At 37.8% G+C, this 24,443-nt stretch overlaps 1 protein-coding gene and 1 non-coding gene across 3 annotated transcripts; both read right to left on the minus strand.

Moving 5' to 3' along the window:
- Window positions 1–1,347: 1,347 nt before the first annotated feature.
- Window positions 1,348–24,176, minus strand: abcg4a (ATP-binding cassette, sub-family G (WHITE), member 4a). Of its 2 annotated transcripts, none has more exons than XM_032575950.1 (15): window positions 23,446–24,176; window positions 17,849–18,086; window positions 11,415–11,532; window positions 11,129–11,261; window positions 10,986–11,036; window positions 9,729–9,874; window positions 9,489–9,612; window positions 9,162–9,276; window positions 8,894–9,033; window positions 6,872–6,970; window positions 6,561–6,729; window positions 6,354–6,454; window positions 6,114–6,272; window positions 5,560–5,678; window positions 1,348–5,467 (listed from the first exon to the last, which is right to left on the minus strand). In XM_032575950.1, exons 2-15 carry the CDS (start codon window positions 18,075–18,077, stop codon window positions 5,242–5,244), a joined length of 1,929 nt encoding a protein of 642 aa, XP_032431841.1. In that variant the 5' UTR covers window positions 18,078–18,086; window positions 23,446–24,176; the 3' UTR covers window positions 1,348–5,241. The 2 variants fall into 2 exon arrangements, with proteins under 2 accessions (XP_032431841.1, XP_032431842.1); XM_032575951.1 differs by having other exon boundaries at window positions 23,880–23,984.
- trnad-auc (transfer RNA aspartic acid (anticodon AUC)) lies at window positions 15,067–15,138 on the minus strand. The gene has a single exon. It is a non-coding gene; the product is annotated as a tRNA-Asp (tRNA).
- Window positions 24,177–24,443: the final 267 nt, after the last annotated feature.

Raw genomic sequence — 24,443 nt, forward strand, 5'->3', positions numbered from 1 at the left:
CTCTGACTTGCTGCAAAAAAGCATCCATACAGCAGATTTCTCCCACAATATGTCTCTATGGGGTTAAATGGTGCTCAGGGTGGCATGTAAATTAATGTAAGTTACCTACCATACATAGGTTTTGCCCTGATCCAGAAAGTCACGTTTTAGTCTCATCTTACCAAAACGCTACAATAAAATGTGTTTTGCACAATGTTCAAAGCTTGTATTTTGCACAATGTCCAAACTTTGAAAATTGTGTAAAACACATTTTGCACAATGAATGCCTTAAACAACATTCTTCCATACCTGACTGCTGTGTTCCTTGGTTTTATGAGGTTGTGTTCACTAATGTTCTCAAACAAACCTCGAAAGTCTTCATGTAACCGCTTCATTTGTGCTAAGATTCTAGTTTATATTGTTGGACTCAATTTACTGAGTAGGTCCCTTCTGGAGCCAGCTATTTCCAGTTATTTTTAAAGGTATGGGAGTAAAGGAGGTTGGAAAAAATGCATGCCTCACTTCTCAAAAGTTAATTTGTAAAAATAATTGTGTAACAACATATTAGGTCTGACTTTATAGTCATTTAATTATTAGCTACTTTGCAAAATTCTAATAAAGTATGTTTAAATTTCTGGTTGTAATATCACAAAATGGGGAAAACTTAAAGCAGTACTAACATTGTAGTACTGCTAAAATAAATTAGAAGAAAAATAAAATGGTGTCTAAATGTGTTTTTATTATGATTTTTTCATTTAATATTAGTCACAGGAGAATTAAGACCCTCAACTAGGTGCTTAAGGGTGGGGTACTATTTTCTATTCTTTGTGTGAGACTGTAAGGTATTTTATCCTGCATTTGGTTGGGGAAAAGGGAGCAGAAGGAGGAGCTAGCAAACTTGCTTTGAATATAAAAGAAAAACATAAAAAAAAGAAAATTTGCAAATAATACACACAAAGAAAGCAACAGCTAAAAAGTAATTGTTTTACTCTTCTCTGAGTGCAGAAAATGCAGACTTTCTTTAAGAAGCTTTTCTTTAGTTCACCGCTTTCAGAATTTCCCAGAGACAATAATTATGACTGAGCTGCTTCCCTTCTCTTAATAACTCCATTACATGCATTTGTGGAAGCACTTGAGTCTCTCTCATACCACTGCATTATTTAAGCCTGCAATTAAATGATTTCATATTAACCTACACAATGAAGCTATTCTGAAGCTGAACAAACACCAGTCTATTCTTCCTCTTCAGTGTGACTACATGAATGGTGAGCAAAGTCATCTCAAAAGACAAAGCCAAGCGATTTATTGTTAGGGACATATGGCATTAAGTGAACAGTTACTTGCAAATCATCCAAAAAGAGCACAGGCAAAGGTTATAAATTATCTTTATTATAATCCTTGGAACAGCATTCAGTATACAGGACTTGTGATTGTTGACAAATGATAAACTAAGCTGCAGATAATAAATTATATTAGAGGGAAAAAAAATGTTTTTAAACGAGTGGGGAAATAAAGCTCAGTCGTATCACTTGCTTTGTAAAGCTCTTTGTAAGAATAGCCTGAATATTGTTTCCATGCATGTAGGAGAGCATTGTGTGGCTTCTTAATAAAAATGTATGAAATGCTTAACGGAGTCTCAAAATGAAAGTAAAAGGAAAAAAAGACACAGTTTGCTGCATCATCAAAGCACAAGTTCAATAAAATTATTTAGCATCTGCTATTTTGAAACCATAAGTTTCAAGTGACTTGACTTTCATCAAGTCACTTGCCATTTGGAGTAGACTCCAATTTCCAAACTTTGGTCCACACAAATTAAAGTTTTTCTTTGTTGAAATAGCAGAATGAAATTTTCTAAAGCCATTTAAAATACGTATTATTGACGCCTTTTTCATGCTAGTCTCTTACCAACCAGACCGATTTTGAAGTGTAGTAAAAAATGTTTAAAATGCCACGGTTTTTCAGGCAGCAACCATCTGCTTATAGTCAACCACCTTCCATCGAGGACTTAACAATAAATGAATGAGGAAAACAAAACAGAAGAAACAAGAAAATACATCATGCTTCTTACAGAAGTGTCACAGTTCCCTTTTCATAAAGTTCAAAATACCTTTGGATGATTATTGCACATAATGAAACCAAGAGGAAGATAAGACTTCTAAAGTGTCTAAAGCAACAGCAGGGGGAGGTATTACTCTAAAAACATCACAATTTTAACTATTGCTGTCAGAAACAAGCCTCCCTCTCTCTCTTATTCAGCTGCTTCCCTGTTGATAATGACGACCTTCTCTTCAGCTACATATTGATACAAGGGATGTCCCGATCCAGTTCCAAATATTGGTTTTCCCAGGATTTTTTTATGTTTGGGCCCTGGCTAACCAATCTCTTTTTTTTCACCCTTTGTAATGACTTGGTGTCAAAGGTTGTTGCAGTTTCCTAACTGTGTCATGTGACCTTCTCTGTATGCTGTCTTCAGACAGATGAGCAGCTAAATATTGGTCATTGAACACTGATCTTATGAAAGTAAAACAATAAGATTATAACTCAGGGGGACAACTTTTTCTGTAAGCTTTGCCTGCATGCAGTTATCTGGAACCAAAATATCAAGTAGTCCCGTCAAAACAATGAGGAAACACGCTAGCTTTAGCTTAGTCATTTTTGTAAGTTTTGTTTACACTAAATATTGCCAGCAGCAGCAAGACATAATTTGTTGTAGACTATAGTCTGTTTTGAGACAGATATGTCTCTAGAAACATAATTTTTTCTGCAATTTTTATATGATCAAACAAACTAAAACCACACTGAAATATGTTATTAATCTATCTATCAACATAGATAGTATCAAAACAATAAAACTGCTAGGATTAGCCAAGCTTTTCAACAAATTGCAACACATGGAAACATCGTCAGCAGGAATTTGATCTAAGTTTATTCAATATGTTTTATATACCTATAAGTCAGATATTCACATAAAACGGCTGTCCTCCAGAAACGGCTGTCAAGGAAACTGCAGATTCCAGCTAATAAATTCACAAAGCAGAAAAACAATGTTCTCTTTAAGTTTTGTCTGCTCAGTATTAAATGAAACCTCACTGAAATATGTTGAGTCAATATAACATATTTCAGTCTCTGTCACAACAACGTAGCATCTAGCTAAGTGCTCTACATGGAAACTTTATCAGCAGGAGCATGAAGTGAGTTTAATTAATTGCAATGAAGAAACTTGTTTGGCAAATCTGTTGCGGTGAAGAAAAAAACAGATAATGGGGTTTCCAGAAAATTAAGTTTTTCTATCTTTTAAAGCTACCGATTTTCACAAATATTCATAAAGTTGATTTTATTGAAGCATCTGTCTGGGGTTTGGTGTCTGCAACTGCCTACTCTTAAATAACTCTGATCGGTATTGGAGACCAAAAGACCGGATCGAGACATCCCTCCTTAGTACATTTGTTTGACAGCTCAATGCCCATGTCTCATCCTGGCATATTTCAAACATTTATATTTTCCCCTGCCACTCCTGATACCTTATATTTTCAGATTTCTGAACAAGTGCACGCTTAATTAAAGATATTCTACATCTTTTCAGCAGCAAGCAGAAGATTTAAATCTCTTCACCAACCGAACGCATTGGGAGAAGAAATGAAATCGCCATAGCAACCCAAGAAGCTGCTTTAGAAAGTTAATTCCTAGACTTGTGCGACATTCCTCATACTTTCAAGCAGCGCTTTCCTCAGATACATTAACATAAAATACAAATTAATAAAAAAGAATAAACATATACTTAAAAGTGCTAATGTACATTTGTTTACAGCATGACATATATTCACTGTACAATCACTGATTATATGCTCACATCATGTTATGCATCATTATAAGGATTACTAAGTAGCATAGTTTAAGTAAGAAATAATTCATAGCAAGTTTATTGGAAAATATTTGCATTGCCGTGTGACGAGGAGAGGCTCTTTTAAACAAGGTAAGTGTGTTTGTAGGTGTCTGTACGTTGGTGTTTCTGTGTGTGCATATGTATATTTGTGTGTGACGACCTCCACACCGTAGGTACATTGACATAAGACATATGTTCCAACAAGAAGCAGAGTAAACTCAAATCATTCTAGTTCAGAGGCACAAAAAAATGCCCAGCCAGCATTTCAAGTATCTAGCATTGCTTTTGAACACACTTTTTTTTTTATTTATCAGCAAAGCAGAAAGAAAGATGAGGGAAGGAGACAGGAGGTTATTTTCTTTTTAAAGATAGGGGAAGAGAGGCATACAACAAGTGGAAACGAGCATTCTAAAGAAGATTAGTGTCAAAACTAAGCAATCTGATGGACAAACATCATGTCTTTACACATAGTTTAAACTATTGCACTTTGTCTGCAGCATCATTCACTCAGCTCCTTGAATCAGGTTGGAAACTCACTTACTCATTTGGCTCCCAGCTCGTTCAATGTTTCCTTTGTCACGGCAAAAACAAGCATTAAGGAACAAGTAGGGACTCTGAGGGCTGGTCGCAGGATGAATGTCGGTTTGTTACATAAGACACACATTTTGCAAACAGTTCATCCAGGCTTTAATGCTCCACCACCCCCCGTGGTGGGGCAGGAGGCCTGTGAAAATGATCTACACTCGAAAGCAGATGTAAGTCATCCAATGGCAGTCGGAAGTCTGCATGTTAAGTGTCCAGGTACAGGGATCTGAAAAGATTGTCCCAAAAGAGAAGTACAAGACACGCAAATGTTTCCTCCCGTGAAAAGTTTTCCTATCGTCTGACAGGAATGAGAGGGAACCGATTCTGAACTCTTCAACTTGACTGATTGGAGAATGATTATGACGTGGACTGAGTTACCTTTTAGGCACTGAACTAGTACAAGTCACTGGACCTTCCTGCTCCAGTAGGGTTAACATGTTTCTTTATTATCTTCTTAGACATATCACAATTTTCTTGATGGCAAAATGTAAAAATTCAATTTTCTTGCATTACTGAAACATGCTTCAGGTTAATTTATTGGGCATTTGTGCAGTCGGAACGTTTTAGGGGAGGGTTAAGGTGAGCTAAGAAAGACCACCATCTTGTAACAGGCTTAGGACATGGAGAAACATTTCCCAGTCCAACATCTTCCATCCATGTGTTTGGATAATGGTGCAGCAGTTTTCTGAGGCTTGGATTTGTCTTTCAGTCTATGTGAAGGTGAAGTTAAGTAAGAGAAAGGAGGACAATATGTTTCATCACACGGCTGGGATATGTAAGAACATTGTGACATCTTAACGCTCTGACTTGACTCGGTAGCGGAGAGCCAGGTAGGTGGCCAGTCTAAGAATCAGGAAAAACACACCCAGCACTATAAAGTCAACATAAAGCTTTGCGTCCTCTACATCCAGCAGCTGCAGAACCTCCTCTGGCTTTTGAAATTTACACATCACTTCCGGACACTCAAGCTCTGACCGATTCATCCCATAGATGGAGAGTATCACCCCTTCAAAGCCATATCTGAAATCAAACAGTTTGGTCAATGGCTGTAAAAAGGGGCCATATTTGAAAATCTAAATCTGAAAATTATTTGCAAATCCTAGAGACAATACCTGACGTAGGAGACGTAAGAACTCCACTGAAGGTATTTAGGAATTGTGTCAAAATTGACAAAAAATCCAGAAAAGAGGAGCACGGGAATGGCTGTAACTGGACCAATAAACGTTGCTACCTGTCAAACAAAAACAACAGCATGAAATTAAAACAAACTATCACTCATAGAAATCATAAAACATTTTATTTAAACATCTGGAGGAGAAAAAAAGATTTATACTCTAATACGACTATTTTTATTGTTTATACTTACACCATCTTTTCTCACTACGCTTCAATGCCGATTTAAAATTGCTCTTTTTTTCCACGTTACAAAAGCATCATAGCAAAGAGAGCAAAATTAAGAAATACGCAAAAATATGAAAAATGTAAAAACATAAAAAGTGTCTTGCAATCCAAAGTTGCTGTAAAGAGTCAGTTTTGTTGGTGTATTTGAAAAATATCAAATTCAAAGAAGTGAAGCAAATTTTGTAAAACATCAAGGCCAGTTATGTCTGTGGTGAAGGAAACAATAAAGGGACAAAATGACCAGTACTCATGTATAACTGTCTACCTGCAAGGACGTGGATGCAGCACCAATTAGCAGCCCCAGGGACTGGGCTACCAGGGCTGTGGATGTTGACAAGGCCATGAAGAGGAGATAGCGACCCGCCTCCGCAGGTTGTTCAGTCATCCAATACACTATACTACAGTACATTATGGGACAAATCACCTACGGAGGAGACATGCTTTCAGTGTTAGCAAAAATTGTACAATACACGCTTTCATTTCTAAAGAATGAATCAAACACTACCTGGAACGGTATGTCAGCCATGGTTTTGGCCAGGAAGTACGCCTTAAGGCTGTACCAGTAGTTGAGATGTTCCCTCATAAAGACAGACATCTCCAGAGGAACTGTGGAACAACAGCTCAGTTTAAAAAAAAACTTTCCAAAACCAGGGGAAAAACCCCCACACACCAGATCAATATTTCCAGTCTCCGACGAGGATCAGTGTCTTACAGGTTAGCACTGTGGGCATCAGGGCAGCGAACATGAGGAACAGCATGGAGAAGAAGAGGAAGCCTGTGTTGTTGAAGACTTTGCTGGCATCATTTCCAATATTAAGATAAAGCAGGCCAATCAGCACTCCAATACACAGATGGGACATCACTCTGAGGTGGGTCAGCACCTTCAAAACAAAATAATACAGCAGACTACATGTAAAGTTTTTTTAGGCAAAATATATTTGAAAAAAAAAAAAAAAAAGAAAAAAGAAAACTTATAATTTTATTAAAAATGTCCAGGAGTGAACGTGAAAATGATCATGTTACCGTGTCCCTGCATATTGTGATGAAAGTTCTTTTGAAGAGGATGCAGAACTGTGTGAACGTGCTTGTGGGGAAGCTGGACTTCTCCAGGGTTCCTGTGTCCTGTGGAAAAACGGAGTTATGTACGACACCAAGATGAGTTACTGACAGGACACTAACATTTGTCATGGGTCCCAATGCTGTATTAAATTTAGCTTTTAATTCATTTGTTTGAACCATTCTTTTTTTTAAATTATACAACTAAAAACATTGCTTATGTTTTAATTTGAATTTATTCTGCGTCTTTTCTAATCTACTCAGTCTTAATTATGCAAAGACTCAAGTAAATACACAAAACCTCCACTAACAGTTGAATAAATTGACAGGTTGCAGATAAACCACACAATTTCTAATACCATCATTAAACTCTGTTTTAAAACAAAGTTTACAAATTTTAAACAGTGAACGAATAATAGTGACGGCTGCTTGGATTCGCATATAAGGAACGAAATCTTTGAATTTAATTTTTTAAAGGATTTTATTTGGCTCTGGTCACTTTTATTGGACAGTAAATGACAGGAAAGCGAGGGGGAAAACATGCAGCAAAGACTCGACCCCGTGATGGCGGCGTTGAGGACTGAGGCCTCTACAGAAGGGTTTGCTTGAACCCTGTCGCCACCACTGCCCCCTGCACTCAATTTGAAAAAAAAAAAGGATTGAAGTTTTGTGTTGTAAGATTGTTCCATTATGAAAAAAGAATCGTTCAAGTAAATAATTAAAATCTCAAAATGGATATGTTATTTATGTTTGCAAAGAGTGTATCCTAGCCTCTGAGCAGAGTTTCTGTTATACTTCAAGAAAAACGTTTACGTTACATACACAGCAGTATTCAACGCATGAAAAATGAATATTTCTGCCCCTGTTTTATCACCCAGAAAGGAAGAATGATGCAACCCATTTAAAACACTTGACTCTCTTAAAGGGTTTGATGAAAGCAACTCAGTAAATGTAAAAGATAACATTTGTTTGCTTCTTCGAGAAACTGTACAGAAAAAGATGTTCTTTAAACCAGCTGCGTGATCTTAGCAAAGTGAACCTGTAAATAAGTAAGTAAAAAGCAAAAGAAAAGAGAAAACTAAAACAGTAAAACTAAAACAGACAGCTCCAAGTTCTTATTTTAAGCTTCAACCTTTAGCTGATTCCTGTATCAGAAGTTACTCAGACAGAATGGAAAGGAGATGATGGAGGAGAAGAAAAATGATCAATGGAGCGGAGAAGACAAGGAAATCAGAGCATGACATGGCATTTTTCAAATTACTGTTAAAATGTATTTTATTTGCATACTTTATAACAACATATTACTTCATTTTATTGATTGCTTAATTTTGTTAAAATTTAAGGCTCAGCACCATATTTGAAATATACAAAAATGTTGAATTTGTTTTTAAATAAAAATATCAAACTCAAAGCTTTTTCAACAAAATGTTGCCCCAAAAGATTAAAAGCTCTTCTCTTCGAGCAAAAGGTTTCTTCTTGCATGTGAAAAGTGAAATCTGAGCAAATCTTTTAAACAACTTGCAAGGATGGATAAGCTTGTATTATGTAATGAAAACGGGCTCAGAACTCATATAATTTTTGCTTATTTATAATCAAGGGTCAAACCTGCATTCCAGTTGCATTGCTGTTACGTATATCAAAACCTTCAATTATTTGCAATTTCTTTTAAAGAGACGTTACTTGTACAGCTGCATAAAGTTGCATAAAGTTGCTTTTATTGAAATAAACATGACATTTTTGGTCAACCATTTGAAAAATATTTGGTTGTGATTCTAAAACTCCGACATTTGACACATGTTCACGTCTTCTTCTAGTGGAAATGTAGAAAATGACTTTTAGTGATGCAAAACATTCAAAATGGCATGGTTTGTACAAAATTACAACTTGTTTGGTACCAATATAATCAACCACAACATAATTATAACTGAAAAATCATGAAATTATGAAATAGTGAAGAATTTGAAACGCCCAGAATGCTCTCTTACTTACACTGAGAACTTGAGAAGGACAGGAAGCATCGCTTTTGTCTCTGGAGTTCTTCTTGCTCTCCTCTGAACAGAGTCCACCCTGGACCGCCTCGAACAGCACTGGGTTCAGGTCTCCATACTCTCCGGATGCTACCTCAATGACTGGACGTATTCAGGTCAGACCAAACACTCAGTGACAACATCCCCATACACACACACACCCACACACACGCACACACCCCCCCACACATACACACACACTCGGGGCTTAGAGGACTTGCTGGACTTACTGAAATCAGCAGGATTGTGATATGTTGGACAGTGAAGGCCCAGGTTCTTCAGGTAAGGGATGAGATAAGGGACTGTCCCCTTGTAAATGCACTGACCCTGACTAAGGATGTACAGCTGAGGGTTGAACAACAGAGGAACATAGTCAGTAAACTTCCCAACATGCAGCCCCTCTGTAAAAAACGATCAATAGCGAGAGAAACAACGGGACGGGACATCGACTGCTCTGCTTCTTCGGCTGTATAAAATGAATTATGCTGTGGTATCCTGGTCTAAGCCACGGGTAATGGAGGCTCTGACGTGTCCAGCAGTAAAAGCACTCAGCCTACCTTATCAAACATCTCAAAGAGCTTGGCACTGGGCTGATGAATGGTGCACATGATTGTCCGTCCTCCCTGAGCCAGAGACTTCATGAGTGAAACAACCTGGAAGCACGACGAACTGTCCAGACCACTGCAACGGATTTAAAAACAACAACAACAAAATGGAGACAGAAAGATCAGAGGACTAGTTAGGATGAATTTAGACTTAAATAGCAAAGGAGTCAAAGTCAGTAAGTAAGATTTTACCTGGTGGGCTCATCAAAAAACATGACTGGTGGATTGTTGACCAGTTCTAAAGCAATGGCCAGGCGTTTACACTGACCCCCAGAGAGAGAGTGGGTGCGTGTCTGAGCACATTCCTGGAGACCCAGAGCTGTCAGGATCTCATCCACCTTGAACGCAAGTAAAGAGAAACGGTGAAACAATCAATCATCTTATATCACCCAGAGTGTGTTATTAACCTCAAAAGCTATGTGTGATCTGTGTGGACTGTGCTGCTTTGGCCTTGTTGCTCCATGAATCGAGTAACTAGGCTTGTCACGATAACAAATTTTACTGGACGATAAATTGTCTCAGAACTTATTGCGATAAAAGGTAACATTGTTGTTTTGAGACCATGTTCAAGTAATACAATAGTAATAATAATGGCGTAAAAATGCAAGGATACATGCTCAAAGATCAATAAACTTTAAATTCTAACATGTACACACTGGAACTGGAAGACATGTTAAATATCCTAAATAAATACAGAAAACAACAAATAAAATAAATTATGAAGTCTCTGTAAACAAAATTATCTTTCAAAAGAAAGGGCTAGTTGAGAACAAAACATCAGACTGAAGACTTTTATCATCCAGTTTTTGGTAAAAAGAGAGAAAAAAGAGAAAAGCAATAAATCAAGCAAATGAAAATGATGGAGTTTCTTTTAATTTATCATGCGATTAATTGATTTATTGTTTATTGTGAATTGATATATCTGATTGATTATTGCATAATAGTAACTTAAAAAAAACAATATTTAACGTTCAAATAGCCACGATCACCCTGGTCAGAGATTTTGATAGCCATAATAATCCGCGGCCTTACTCTACAGGCCTGTAAATTCTGTCAGAGTGTAAAACAACTATTTTTAATAGTTCTGCCACCTCTTCACCACTATCTGAGTGTATTTATAACAATATTTAATAGAAATAATAAACTAGATCTTCAACCAGGCAGTCAGATGTCCAATTCCAGTTCTTTAAGAAATTAGCTCCTTGCTGGTTTAATGGGTTTGTTTCTTTAACTAATCAATCATTGGACTATATTAGCACAATTACTTATTACTAATTTACTAAATTACTTAGTGTCAGGATTGGGATTCTGCGAATACAGACACATATGGTATATTAACCTCACTATCTAAAATAGAATTAAGAACATTTGCCAAAAAAAAACCCAAACATTTTTTATTGTTTGTGTCTAACATATAATTCTTTCATAAAGCAACATAAACCAACTCACAAGTTCTTTTTTGATCTGCACAGACTCATTCAGCTTCAGATGGGCAGAAACCTAAAAAACGACAAAGAAAACTCATCAGAAATCTGTTTTCAAAAGTACATGTCAACATTTTGCCACGATTTTTCCAGCAGCAGCAGCTTCACCATCATGGCCTCCCTCGCAGTGAGATGCGGCAGCAGCATGTCGTGCTGCATGATGTAGCAGGACATCTTCCTGAAGGTCCTCAGATCCCTCGGCCGACCGTTCACCAGGATGGTCCCCTTCATGCCAGTTTCCCTGTTTTCCAAACATGAAGCTATTTCTAAGTCTGCTATGAGTCTGCTCATGTAAATGTAACCAAATCCACCCCAAATCAGTCTTCTGTAAACATTTACAGTAACTTATTCTTTTTATGGATCTGTGTAATTCTCTAGCAGGTTAAAGGCTCACCTATAACCCGCCAGAATATTCATCAAAGTGGATTTCCCAGCCCCAGAGGGTCCCATGATACCAATCAGTTCCTTGCTGCAGAATCTTCCCGACAGACACTTGAGGAGAGCTTTGTAGCCTAATGGAGAGAATGAACCATCAGTCAGTTAATCATTCATTCATTTTCTATACAAGCTTTGTCCTAATGAGGGCGTCAGCTGGGAGGAGGGGAGCCTGCTGGACAGATTATTTGTCTCCTCATGCTGTCAGTCATTGACACTGACGCTAATGCTTTGGGATATTCTAACAGTTATCCTGCAATAATGTAAATATTACATTCCTTACTCTCACAGTTTCTTAAAAACTTCAATAAAGTTAAAGTAAATGTGTAAAACATTAAACACAAATCCTGTATTGTGGATTTTAGTAGACATTTTATTTTAAATATAAAGCAGAACCACGTCAAACATGAACATGTGGTGTATGCAGGGTTTCCCTCAGTGTATGATAAGCCTGGCGGGCCACCAGGCTTTACTTGTTCCCCCACCAGGCTAATCATTGCTTATTTGTTTAAGTCTTTTTAAAATGTTTGCTTTTTTAAGACTTTATAGTTGGTGTTCAGGCGCTAATCTTCCAATCTTTCAATAACACATAAATATCAAGTGACATTTTCAAATTTCCTGTCAACTTTAAGCATTTTTTAACTCAGAAACTCGGCGGGTCGCTGGATGAATGACTGCCCTAGCATCCAACCACCAGGCTTAGAAGGTTTTCTGGGGGAAACCCTGGTGTATCTGTAGAAGAAGCTAGACAACAAAGACACAGAGCCGTGCAAATGTGTTCAAATCCCTTCAACATTTTCACATTTTGTCAAATTCAAACCTTAAACCTACCCTGACTGACTCATGTTGTTGGTTTATTGTGTCTACTCGAGATTCACCAGCCACTTGACAAAAAAAAAAGTATTTGTTGAGTTTTGCTTTAGCAGTTTTAATTGGAGGATCTTCAGGTCAAAGACAGTAAAATCAAAAAAAATTTTCATGGTCTTTAAATGCATCAAAGCTAAAACTTGAACTCCTTCCAGGCTGCAAACGCATCAGCCAACAAAATTTACTATGAAGCACCTTTTAGGTCATGGTCAGATGCTTTGATGTATTACTTTTCTGTTTCATTCAAACCTGCGACTTATATTAAAAACATGTGACACATTTCTTCTCTTCAAAAAATCTTTTTTTTTTTCAGATGTTCTGTCTTGGGAATCCCAAATTAAAAAGGCAGTTGCCTTCTTGTGTCCAGGCAGTTTTCTTTACAAAATCAGACTTTAGGAAAACTGGAAAAGATATCAGCCTGGAAAAGCTTGATCGCTGCATTTCTGTCTACTTTAACATTCAAATGTCTCTTGTTCTAAATATAAACTGGCCAATATGAAAGCTAGGTCACATATTAAACAAATATATTAAATAAATGTGTCTATTTAGTATATTTTTAGCATGCTCTTAGAAGTCAGATACCATAGAGACGTTACATAAAGTTTAGAAACTATAAAAACAGTAAAAACCAGAAGCTTTTCAGATTCTTTAGTTACTGGACCCCACTATCAAAATCAGGTGGGTCAGGACCAGTTTGGTTGATTTTGAGTACGCAATTTATTAAAAGAACAAAGATGGAGAAACAAAAAAAGATGGGGAGACGGAGTCCTGACTGCTCACAGCCTGAGCTGTAACGATTTTGCTTGATAACACATATTATAAAGAGGTGTTATCAATGCCAGAACATAATTTTATGGAAGACGGATCAGGGTGAGCATGGGAGTGAGTCTCCTGGAGCAGCTGCTCAAATTGTGTATCTTGTTTCATTAGTTAAAGCTCAGTGAGCTGCGCTCCGCTGCAGAACTTGGTTCATTGATTTCTAAAGTGTTTTAACAGATGATTATGCAGATACTGAGATTCTAATTTGGGAGAGGTCACCGGGTCCTAGACAGATAAGAACCTATACAGTGAGGCAGAGGTACAGAGAAAATTTAGGCCAAGTATTCTACCAGCATTATGAGAAACCTATCTGCGTAAAATGAAAGCATTTTGGGATAAAAATTAAAATAGCACAACAGATATTTTGCTAAGTTTATCTTATTATCCAGCAACCGAAAGACTTTACCTCCAATAAGGTTGCCTCAGGTTTCTGTGATGTGCTTGCACCAGGATTGTGGTTCCTGAAGTGTGGTGGGAGCAACTGCACAATCCAATTTAGAGCTGACACAGATTCTGAGAGCTGTCACCCATGTCTCCTGTCTCCTGAGCGTCTCTCCTGGGTCTGCACAGACCCTTCTTCGTCCCTTCAACTGGGTAATTGGGCGATCTCAGCAAAGCTACATAGTCCCTTAAACCGGCTGCCAAGAAATGGCGCCCCCTCCTCTGTCACTTAGTTACTACATCAAAGAGCTCTCTCCTCTCAGGCAGGAGCTGTGTGCTGTCAGTGAAGCAACCATGCCCTGCCATGAGCTGCATACTGATGATCTAACCCACTGCTGTTGGGCGAACATGACGCGAGTCTGAGAGCTCGTCCCTTTGTCTCAGAGAGCCAGAGCGTACGTCGTCTCCTGACATCACGACCGAGCTCAGTCCTAACCACATCTGACGGTGTTTACTCTGAGATTACAGCCTGAACTTCTGACATATCCTGCTGTAATTGCTAGACAAATTATTCAGAGGTTTTATCGTCCACTGTGTCACAACAGGAACAGAGCCCCGAATAATACAGGTAATCCAGGCTGGGCAGGTTTTGAATAGAGAGTGGAGCTAAGTAAATATTAAGTAAACCATATGGGTTGCTCTTCACAAAAGTATTCATACCCTTAAAACTTTTCCCATCGAAATGATAAATCTCAGTGTATGTAATTGGACTTTATGTGTTAGGCCAGGGGTGTCAAACCCATTTGTGTTTTGGGCCAAATCAAGATCATGAATGCTCTTAAAGGGCTAGAATGTATTGACAAAACCTGTTCACAAACTGTTAAAATATCAATGAATTCTTAAAATTAAATAATATCATTGAACATCTTTTCAGTCCCTCCAGAATTTTGTATATGTGGTAATAATTTGGAAATATTTGCAATATTTGTGCTTATTTATGATAGTAAATGCGACTTTTTATTACTCACTGTTTATATTATGGACTATAATATGACAGCAATTAAAGCCGAGGAAGCTGTTAATTACAAGAAAGTTTTTGACAATTTTTGAGAAAAATCTGCAATAAACTCCCAATTACAAAACAGTTTAGGGATTTGTTGATTTCTTCAGAATTTCCATGATTATTCTCAAGAAACTGGACTGATTGATTATGCATTAATCAATCAGATATATTAATTATCGTATTAATTCACAATAAATCAATTAATCGCATGATAAATGAAAAGAAACTCAATAATTTTCATTTCCTTGATTTATCGCTTTTGACAAAAGTCTTCAGTCTGGTGTTTTGGTCTCAACTATACCTTTTTTTAATGATAATTTTGTTTATAGAGGCTTCATAATTTATTTATTGTTTTCTTTCTTTATTTTGGAATTTCCAAACCTCTTTCTTCCAGTTCTAGTGTTTAAATGTTTTTTAATATTTTAATATTCCTTTATTTAATCTAGATCTCATTTTCAAGAGGGACCTGAAACAAACTTCACTCCCCGTCGGGGAATCGAACCCCGGTCTCACGCGTGATAGGCGGGGATACTCACCACTGTACTAACGAGGAGTGTAATGTTCATTAGCATTTAAAGTTTATTGAACTTTGAGAATGTGATCTTGCATTTTTATGCCATTATTACTATTACATTACTTGAAAATGTTCACAAAACAACGTTATCATTTGTCGCCGTAAATTCTAGGACAATTTATCGTTCAGCAAAATTTGTTATCGTGACAGACCTATATGAGGCTGTATTTTTATTTCAGCCAGCTTTGCTTCCCCTCTGGAAAAACAGAGATGATGAGCGCAGGTGCAGAGCAGCAGCTCACTAAATCTGAAGCAGAAATGTAAACATTTCCCTGTCTCTCTCTCTCTCTCCCCCCTCTGCTGCTTCTCCCCCATTCAAAGCCCGGCTTGAGTTTCTCCAGACATCTCCCTCGGGATGAGAATACCACTGAACATGAAAATAGGTCACAGCAGTTCCATCCAAAACAGCCAGGGATGGCCAACATCACAAAACAAGAGCCTGCAATAGAAAATGCAGTTGGAGGGCAGCTCACCCAGGACTCACTCCGGCTGAGACCTCCTCCAGGAAAAGAGAACGCTCTAAATTTAACAAAAACCTGTTTTTGTAATTTCCTGCTTATCACAAACCTTTGGAGACATGACTCATGAGCAGCGAGACGTCGACTCAACAGCTAAGGTACTTCTAAGGATAGATGACATCACGAGTCCTGGGATCATGATTCATGCAAATCTTATTTCTCTCCTCTCTTTTCTGCCTGATGCGTAGCCATTGTCTGATTCAACACATTTAGAAAGGCAGAGTGTTTTTTCACTCAAAGGAAAACTAATAGCTGTCCAGTAAGCAGGTGGAATATAATATTAGTATTAATTCATGTGGGAATGCACATAATTTACAGCTTTAAACAAAGAATTTTACCATAAGCTCTGAAGTGACCAATAAATAAGCAATCAATCTTTTACTGTGACTCTTTATTGTAATAAAGATTTTTTATTTTTTTTTGGAAAGACAATTATTTTTTCACATAGAGTAGATTTGTCCAGAGTAAAGATAAAACGTTGGTGCTGTCCATGGTACTGAAATCAACAAAGCTGTGTCTAAAAGAAATGGCCTTCTGTGTCTTGTCAGATTTACACCCCAAGAGAACAGAAAAGCATATATTGCTACTTAGAAGTTTCTAAAAACCCTAAGCAGCTTGGGAAAAACAAAGTAACGCATACATTTTAATAACTGCTTCAGTTGTATCTTATTTTAAATAGATTTGTAGGGTCACTAATAAATAAACTCAACGCAAACGTTTTTTTTTTTTTTGGAAAGGCAATTATTTTTTCATATAGAGTTTTTTTTCTCCCATAGAGAAAAGTCCTAAAATTAAAAGGGCTTTTTTTTCTAATAATTTTTCCGCAGGAGGGTATTCTACAAAGTTTCTTTAAATGAATTTATTTTATGGCTTTTTAAATGTTTTCAAGAAAGGCCCAAGTCAACAGAAACTCAGGTGGATTTATAACTCTGCTTTAATCGTGTGTCAATGCACACTTTCGGAAGTATTTACTAATTAAAATCAGGTGTGTGTGAAGGGAAATGAGTAAGTACTTTTGAAAAGAAAGTATAGAAGTGAATTGAGGGCAAAGATTTGACTCTTAGTGGCTGTCATAATTCAAAAGAACAATCAGCTCGAATGGTATTTTACTCCTTGTGCAGGACTTTCAATCAGGCAGAATTCCTGTTAAAAAATAAACCATCTGCCGACTTCAGCTTGTGTCAAATAATTTAGCTGCAAAAGAAAACCAGAAAGGCACAGAGATTTTGTTTGGTTTACGATCAGAACTGAGGCTTAGTGATATTAGCTTAAAAAAAACCTTCCTATGAAGTGTTTCACTGATAAATAAAAAAAGATGAAAAGTAAAAGAAAGACATCCTGGTCAATTATCAATAGCTGGATGAGTTTTGATTAAAAAAAAAATCCAAAGAGACGTTTCCAAAAAACTTTAAACATCAGAGAGAAATATTTGATGCAATGAAGACAGACAGCAACACGAGCATCACTGCTCCAGAACTCCTCTCTGATCTTTTCCCTCATTATAATGCTCCATACGTCCAGGTTACACAACGGAACAGCAAACACTTCGCTGCCAGACTTTCATAATGCACATTCATATTAGACAAGACTAAAAATAACCAAGCCTGCAGTACCGCCATGCAAACATCTCACACCATGTGGAGAATGTAAGCACACCCTGCTAAATCCACACAACCACGGCAGCCAGGTCTAAGTGTTTGAAGAGGGTAGGTTGTTTGATCTGCAGATAAAAAGCCGAAGCTTAATCATTTCCGAGAATAGTGAGTTCACATGCAGTTCATATGATCATAGTGTATCAATTATGTGCTGGAATCCCAGCCACCGCCCCCTGGAAGACAACAGAGGCAAAAGGAATCAAGCAGTGTGCCAACCTGAGGGTAAATTATTTACTATGTCTAAACTCTGCTGAGTGCAGCAAAGCTTGCAGGCAGGAGGACCGGCTGCTCTTGCATGGTGGAAGTCTGTAAGTCAGCATGTGTCAGGGATATGGTGTATGCGCCAGAACAATAAAACGAGGCAAGAACAAACGCTGGGAAAGATGATTTTTTTTTTCTGAAATGTTACAAAAGCTTTGAAATGCACTGAGATTTCTGCACTGCAGATATTGATCGTCATGGGTGGTGTTCGCTTGCTCATCTGTCATTGTTTTCTGTGAGCCGTGCCTGCAGTACCTCTTCTCCTAAACCAGGGGCCCTCCCGGATGATGTAGGACAGCTCGTTGAACTCCAGGTCTATAGCGGAGCGCCGCGGGAGGTGGCAGAAGCGCTGCGCCTCGGTGATGTGGTTCTCCACTTTCTTCAGGTGGGTGAGCAGCGGCGCCTCCTGCGGGGCCCCTCCGGGCAGCTTGGTCTCTTCCATAGCAATGCTGACCGAGCCAGGCTCCAGTGTTCTCTCAGCCATCCTGATAGGCTGCAGGGAAGGAAGTATGTGGCACCGTTTGTAAAGTTATACAATAAAAAAATCAACAGCAATATTTTGGTTCATTTAGCCTGTCATAAAGAAAAGAAATTTACATATTCATTTTTCAAAGTCATTTGTAAGCATCAGAGTTCCATACTAAATATTGAATTCACCATCTAAATATTTACTTTAGAAACTAGAGGTGCATGAATAAATCGGCCAGCCGATAAATTAACCCTGATTTCCTTAATTTTGGTGAGATCGGTGTTTAGCCGATACTTACTTGCGAAGCCGATCTTATTCACCAATCTTATTTACCGTGGCAAAAAAAAAACAAACCAACAAAAAAAACAAACAACAACAACAACAAAAAAACAATCATTGTTCTCTTTTTGCTCTGCCATGTGAGAGGTTTAACTGACAGACCCACCCATCAGGTCATGTCCGCATGTTTGCAGTTAGTAGTCACCCCACTGTTGCCAACTCAGCAACTTTCTTGCTGTATTTAGCAACATTTCCGAAAAAAATCAAATAAAATTGCATAGGCCAAAATCGGAATCGGCAAATCAGACTTTTTAAAGATCGGTAATCTACAACCAGTGCAACTCTATTGCAAACTAAATATTTAGCTTGAAAATAAATATTTATTTTACTAATTAAATATTAATTAAATATGAATAACTACGAACTAAATATTTCACTGACAAGCCAAATATTTAAATACTAAAATGTTTTTAAGTCCAAGGTAAATATTAAGCTAATGTGTAAATTAGCACGTTGACAAGCAGAAGTGAAATATCAAAGTAAAAGCTAGGTTTCGTCATGTCCACCGTGATAACAGAAAACATAGGACGTACATACCCAAGTATCAACAGACCTTTACTCACGGGTCGACAGCAACCGTTTCTGCATCAACATTCAAGCTAGAACACTTCCGGTTCATGTTTGAGACACTTTTTGGTTATCAACGTTTTAACACAAACAATATATTAATTCATTTTCATATAAATAATTTTGTTTTACGAATGCAGCTTGATTGTTTAATCAATCTTAAACTTCGATAGCCGCTCCAAAGCAACGTAAGAGTGAATGAACATGAACCGGAAGTGTTCTGACTTGACCTCAATGGCGGATGTTAATGGAGAAATTTATACAGAAACTAGCTCTGTAAAGGCCTGAGTAAAAATCTGTAGCGCCGCTGAAACGGCATGTGCTATGTTTTCAACTAACACGTTGGAAATTAAAAACGATGGTTAAGAAAAAAATAACCTGAGCGACCATTCAGACCCGCCAGCAACTGAGTTCATAGAGGTCTGCGAAACCCAGCTTTTACTTTGATATCCCACTTCCGCTATATATAACGTAGAATGCTCGTCGGCAAATAAATGTTTAGCAATAATAATAATAATAATAATAATAATTTAAACTACATATTTAGATGGTGAAATAAATATTTCTGACATTTATAAATGCATGAATATCATGGAGAAAAATATGACTTTGAAAAATGAACATCCATATTTTGTTTCTCAATGACATGCTCAATAAACCAAAATATTGTTATTTTTTAATGTGTGACGTTACAAAGGGCACCCATTTAATCACTGAAAGCGTAAATAACATTAAATGTTGAAAGCATGAGGAACTTGACTCATACTTTAGTTAGTACATTGAGTAAAATGCAATAAAGTTCTACTTGATAATTGTCCAAAGTATATTGAGCTTTGTGGATATTCTTTTAATAATGTGATGTATTTTCTAGACCTCTCGCGACTGAATTGAGATTTATCACACTTTGTCACAAACTTTAACACAATTTATTGGGATTTTATGAAGACCAACAAAACGGTGTAATTGTGAAGTGACATATAAATGACAGACTATTTTCAAAGTAAAAATGTTAAAGATGTGGTCTGCATATCTAATCCTCATCCCTGATTAGTAAATCCACAAATTAAATAATCTCTCTAACTAATTAGTGAGTCCAACTTTGCGTGATAATTTCCAGCTGTTCTTTGAAATCCTTAGAGGTTTGTCAGAGAACATTAATAAACAAACAACATTATGAAGACCAAGAAACACAGTAGACAGCTGGAACAACGAAAAACAATCCTGGAGGGAAACCTGAAGAACAGAGGGTGGAGCAGTGGTAGCCAATACACTCGGACACCAACCCTAACAATGCAGCTGGAGAGTGGCTCAGCCAAAGCCTAGAGTTAAATTTTAACTAGGAATCTGTAGCAATACTTAAGAAAAAAAAAATGCTGTTCACGATACTCCCAATCCAGCTGGTTTGAGTTTAGCCATAACTCAAAAAGCTGTAATTGCAACAAAAAGTAGTTCTACATATTATGAATTAAGAGAGAGAGGTTTTATATAAATACATGCAACACCTTGTTTCAATTTCATTTGTGATGGACAGTGACAATCCTAATAAAATACTGTAGAAGTTTATAGTTTTAATGTGAATACATATTTGTAAGTGAGTGTATTCAGTTTGATGCACCCCAGCAAGGTGCTATGCATGATCTGACAAGCATTTAGTCTGCGGAGCAGCTGCGTAAAGCCAATGAGATTGTGAGTGTGAGGATCTGGTTTCAGTCCTGCAGCACACTTACGGTCCGGTACTGCTGATTCACGTAAATTTCCTCCCAGACAAGACTGCCTGTCTGAAATGTGAGGCATGTAATGCGTAAGGATCCATAAGCTTTTCAACTCTTTAAAACAAAATGTAAAAAAAAATTTTTTTTAAATGTCTCACTGATGGGAGGACACAGTGTTTAGACCTCCGGAAGCATTTTGAAAACTGCTCCATGATAGTGAATAAATCTGAGCTGCAGTTGGAAAAATATTTATAGTTGTAAAACTGAAAAAGCCTGCGCTGTAAAAACTGCCCAAAATCTGATCAAATTGAGGACACATTTACATACATTACAATTCTACATAATGAGTCTAGATGGCAGTTTTCTGTGATTTTGTCATTTAGTGATTTAACACAGGCTACAACTCAACTCTAACACTTCTAATGCACTTTTCAAAATGAGCCCTGCATTCCTGCAGACAGGCTTGAAATTCTTAGCTTGATTAGATGATTTTAACAAAAATAAGAAGTGAAATGTTCTCTAACTAAGCTAAGCTTAGTATCCATTTAGGTAAAAAAAATTGGATGTATAAGTTTAAGAGAGGGGAAAGTGATTGTTAATTAAGAAAACAAACAAAATAAATTTGTACAGCAGAACGAACAACTTGTTTCTGACCGAATACCACACAGAAATAGTCAAATACACTTTAAAGTGACTTTCCAGACTTTTCTGTAAAATCACTTCTGACACAGCTTGTCACCAACAGAAAATGCTTTTACAATTATTTTCTATTTGTTTTGGTAATTTTGTTGTAAATCCTAATTTGATTAAGATCTTACCAACCTCTTAAAAAGCTCCACTGATGACACCACATAAGATATAAGGTAAATAATCATAGTTCTTTGGCGTATGTGCATGTGTATTTTTCATGTTTTCCTGTTCCTCTTTACTTCTGTTTTTAATCCTTCAAAGGTTTTACTTGTCTGTTAAAACTGCAGCAAAACATTTGTATTGTATTTACGTTCACCTTTATTTCAAACAAAATTAGTCCATATCATTAGAAATAAGGAAATATTAATCCTCTTAAGCAGAGGCTTTGGGAAAATAAATTGGCAGCAATAAACACATGGAAGCATTTTGTGACCAGGCCAGACTGTAATGGAACAAATCATTGCCGTAGATCCTCAGGGATCATTCACAAGTTATAAAAACCATATCTGATCGATATGTTCCATTAAGATAATCTCCATGTCCCAATATTAGTTTCCTGCAGAAATGCTGCATTACTTGCTACCTGAATTTCCCATTTGTGGGACAAGAACGCCAGTTCCTGTCCTACTTCCACTTTTTTTGTTTGTTTGTTTATTTGGAATCTCACTTGCCATTGCCGTAACAATGGCTTCTCTTCCTGGGATCTACAAAAACTGAAAAAATTGCTGGGCAGAGAGACTTACAAAGAGCCCAATGCCAGTTAGTCCCACAAAACATGCATCTCCAGAACAACCATCTTTGCACCATGGACAGGAACTATTCAGATGAAAAACTCAAGCAACAATAAACTGATTTTATCCGGTTAAATGTATGAAGAGAATGATTATCATCATGTCTGCTTCAGATTCCTCATCCATCCATCAATGCTTGGATGGGGGCATCTGGAGGCATCAAACTCTGGCTCACCTTTCTGCTCAAGCACAAGTCGAATGATGCAAATTTATGGCAAATCTTAGTAAACGTTGTTTGCACCAAACTGTTTATTGCTGATCAGCTCAGTTGTTGCGTCTCTTGCGATGTCACCGAGTCAAATGCACAGAAAGCAGAATTAGTGGGGTTTTTTCCTTGTGCTTAAAAAAAGCTTTGTCTCTTGTGAAATCATGCAGTAGAAATTCCCTGTTGTCTAGTGGTGGTGTTGCATTAACTACAATGAATACAGGGCTGAAAACTACGTGTTGAACATGTTTTAAATTGTAAACACTTATGATTATGGCAAAAAGAAAGCACACCCTTACATTTTTTGGGGTGTCTTAATTTAAATAACTGTGACATTGTGGTTTGAGGCACTTAAGATTCGATTTAAATAACTTTAGAAACTAGTAAAGGAACTACAGAGAGTGTGTTCTCTTTTTGCAATGACTGCAGTGTGAATACAAAGAAACAAAGTCCAATCGCCTACATGGTCATTCTGTTGTACTTTGATGAGTTAACGCACACACTTTCATTGCACACATGCACTGTCACATAATGTCCCAGAGGCTTGTAGTACTCTCCAGCTATACTATGATCCACTTCAGCCTATTTTAGCATGATGAAATAACTTACATGAGAATAACCGGTGATGAAAATTGACTGTGGCTTTCTATTGATCATGTTGCCATTAGCGAATTCCCATTAACGGCCCGGTTATAATCCATGCCCAACTCTGACAGGCAGACTTTAATGGCCTTTCAGTCGGGGAGAGAACTCCATGTTCAGCTCCAAACGGCAGGACATGTGAACAGCACTTGGCCATGGCAAAAGTCACCTCTAAAAACATGGGGGAATATGGCAATCACATTAATCTATGCAGCTTTGCAGTGGAGAGGTGATCCAGTTATCTGCTATGACTTTTGATGTAGCAAGCACCTGTTAACCTGGTGCTTGCACAAGACACAGAAACTGACTAAACAACGAGATTTTTGGGGGTTAATGAGATATTTGCCTGATTCGTAAATGTATCTTTGAAGCAGCTTTAACAGTTGGCTTCGCAGTGCCCATTCACGCACACTCTCACATGCAAACATGCAACATACTTATTATTGTGTGTTGAAAGGACTAGGTGAGGAGCTCAGTCCTGGTTCTGTGAGAGCAACAGCGCTCAGTTGATCTCTTCAGACAAAACAGCCCAATCCTCCAGCATCAGATCTCCAGCGCAGTCCCGGACAGGAATAATAAGGAAAATAAATAAATAAAATAAACAACCACAACAAACAGGATGTTCACAGAGTGCACCACAGTCCAGCTAAAATCCGGATTCGCTTTGGGGCAATAAAGGACCGAGCTGTATTATCCTTATCAGCATCTCTCGGGGTGCGGCGCTCATCATCCCGCATCCTCTACAGCAGCAGCCCCTGAGATTAAAATCATGTCCGGCCCGGCCTCAAACTACGACTGCATCCCGGAGACTCGTCACGGAAGCTGGGTGCACGTTATGTTTCCCCCCTCGGAAAGGAAATACTCCACTCACGAACTGCGTCCACGAGCGTCCTCGGCTTCGACGTGCGTGACAGTCTCCATCATCCCCCCCGCTGGCATCTGGGATCAAAGCGAAAGCACCGGACCAGGCAGACGCCGCTGCTGCAAATGCCTCAGCAGCATCATCAGCTGCAGCCTGACGGAGCAGCCGCTGCTTTCCGCTTTAACCGGTTGGTGCGTCTGCGGGGCGCGCACGCCGGCTGGATACAGGGCGTTGCTGGGGAAGATGCTGAAAGAGGAAATTATGTTTTCGTTCAACTGAGTCCCATTTGCAATGCTAACTAGACTGAAGTAGATCATTTAGGGGGAGAAAAATAGCATTGTTTTGTACTTCTTCTTTTTTTTAAGAGTCCTAATTTGCCAATAGAGATTCCATCACAATCAAATCTTACTGCATAAAAGTTCTTGATAAAAAAACATGCGATTATAATTCCTGGGGTTGTTTTAAGATCTAAAAGGAACGTTTAAAAGAAAGTCGATTTGTTTGTTTTTTTTTACATGATGTTCAAATGTATTCACACAAATGAGTCAGTTTTGATGGATTACGGTTCGTTAC

Source organism: Xiphophorus hellerii, chromosome 11 (genome assembly GCF_003331165.1).
Source record: "Xiphophorus hellerii strain 12219 chromosome 11, Xiphophorus_hellerii-4.1, whole genome shotgun sequence".
In the NCBI taxonomy this organism is placed as follows: domain Eukaryota; kingdom Metazoa; phylum Chordata; class Actinopteri; order Cyprinodontiformes; family Poeciliidae; genus Xiphophorus; species Xiphophorus hellerii.

Bases quoted from the DNA above. Each gene is read 5' to 3' on its own strand.
- abcg4a (XM_032575950.1), bottom strand. From the start codon at position 18,077: ATGGCTGAGAGAACACTGGAGCCTGGCTCGGTCAGCATTGCTATGGAA. The intron at 11,037-11,128 runs GTGAAGCTGCTG...GTCGTTTTTTAG, and splicing joins CTGCGAGGGAGGCCATGATG to GTTTCTGCCCATCTGAAGCT. The intron at 9,034-9,161 runs GTAAGTCCAGCA...GAATACGTCCAG, and splicing joins TCACAATCCTGCTGATTTCA to TCATTGAGGTAGCATCCGGA.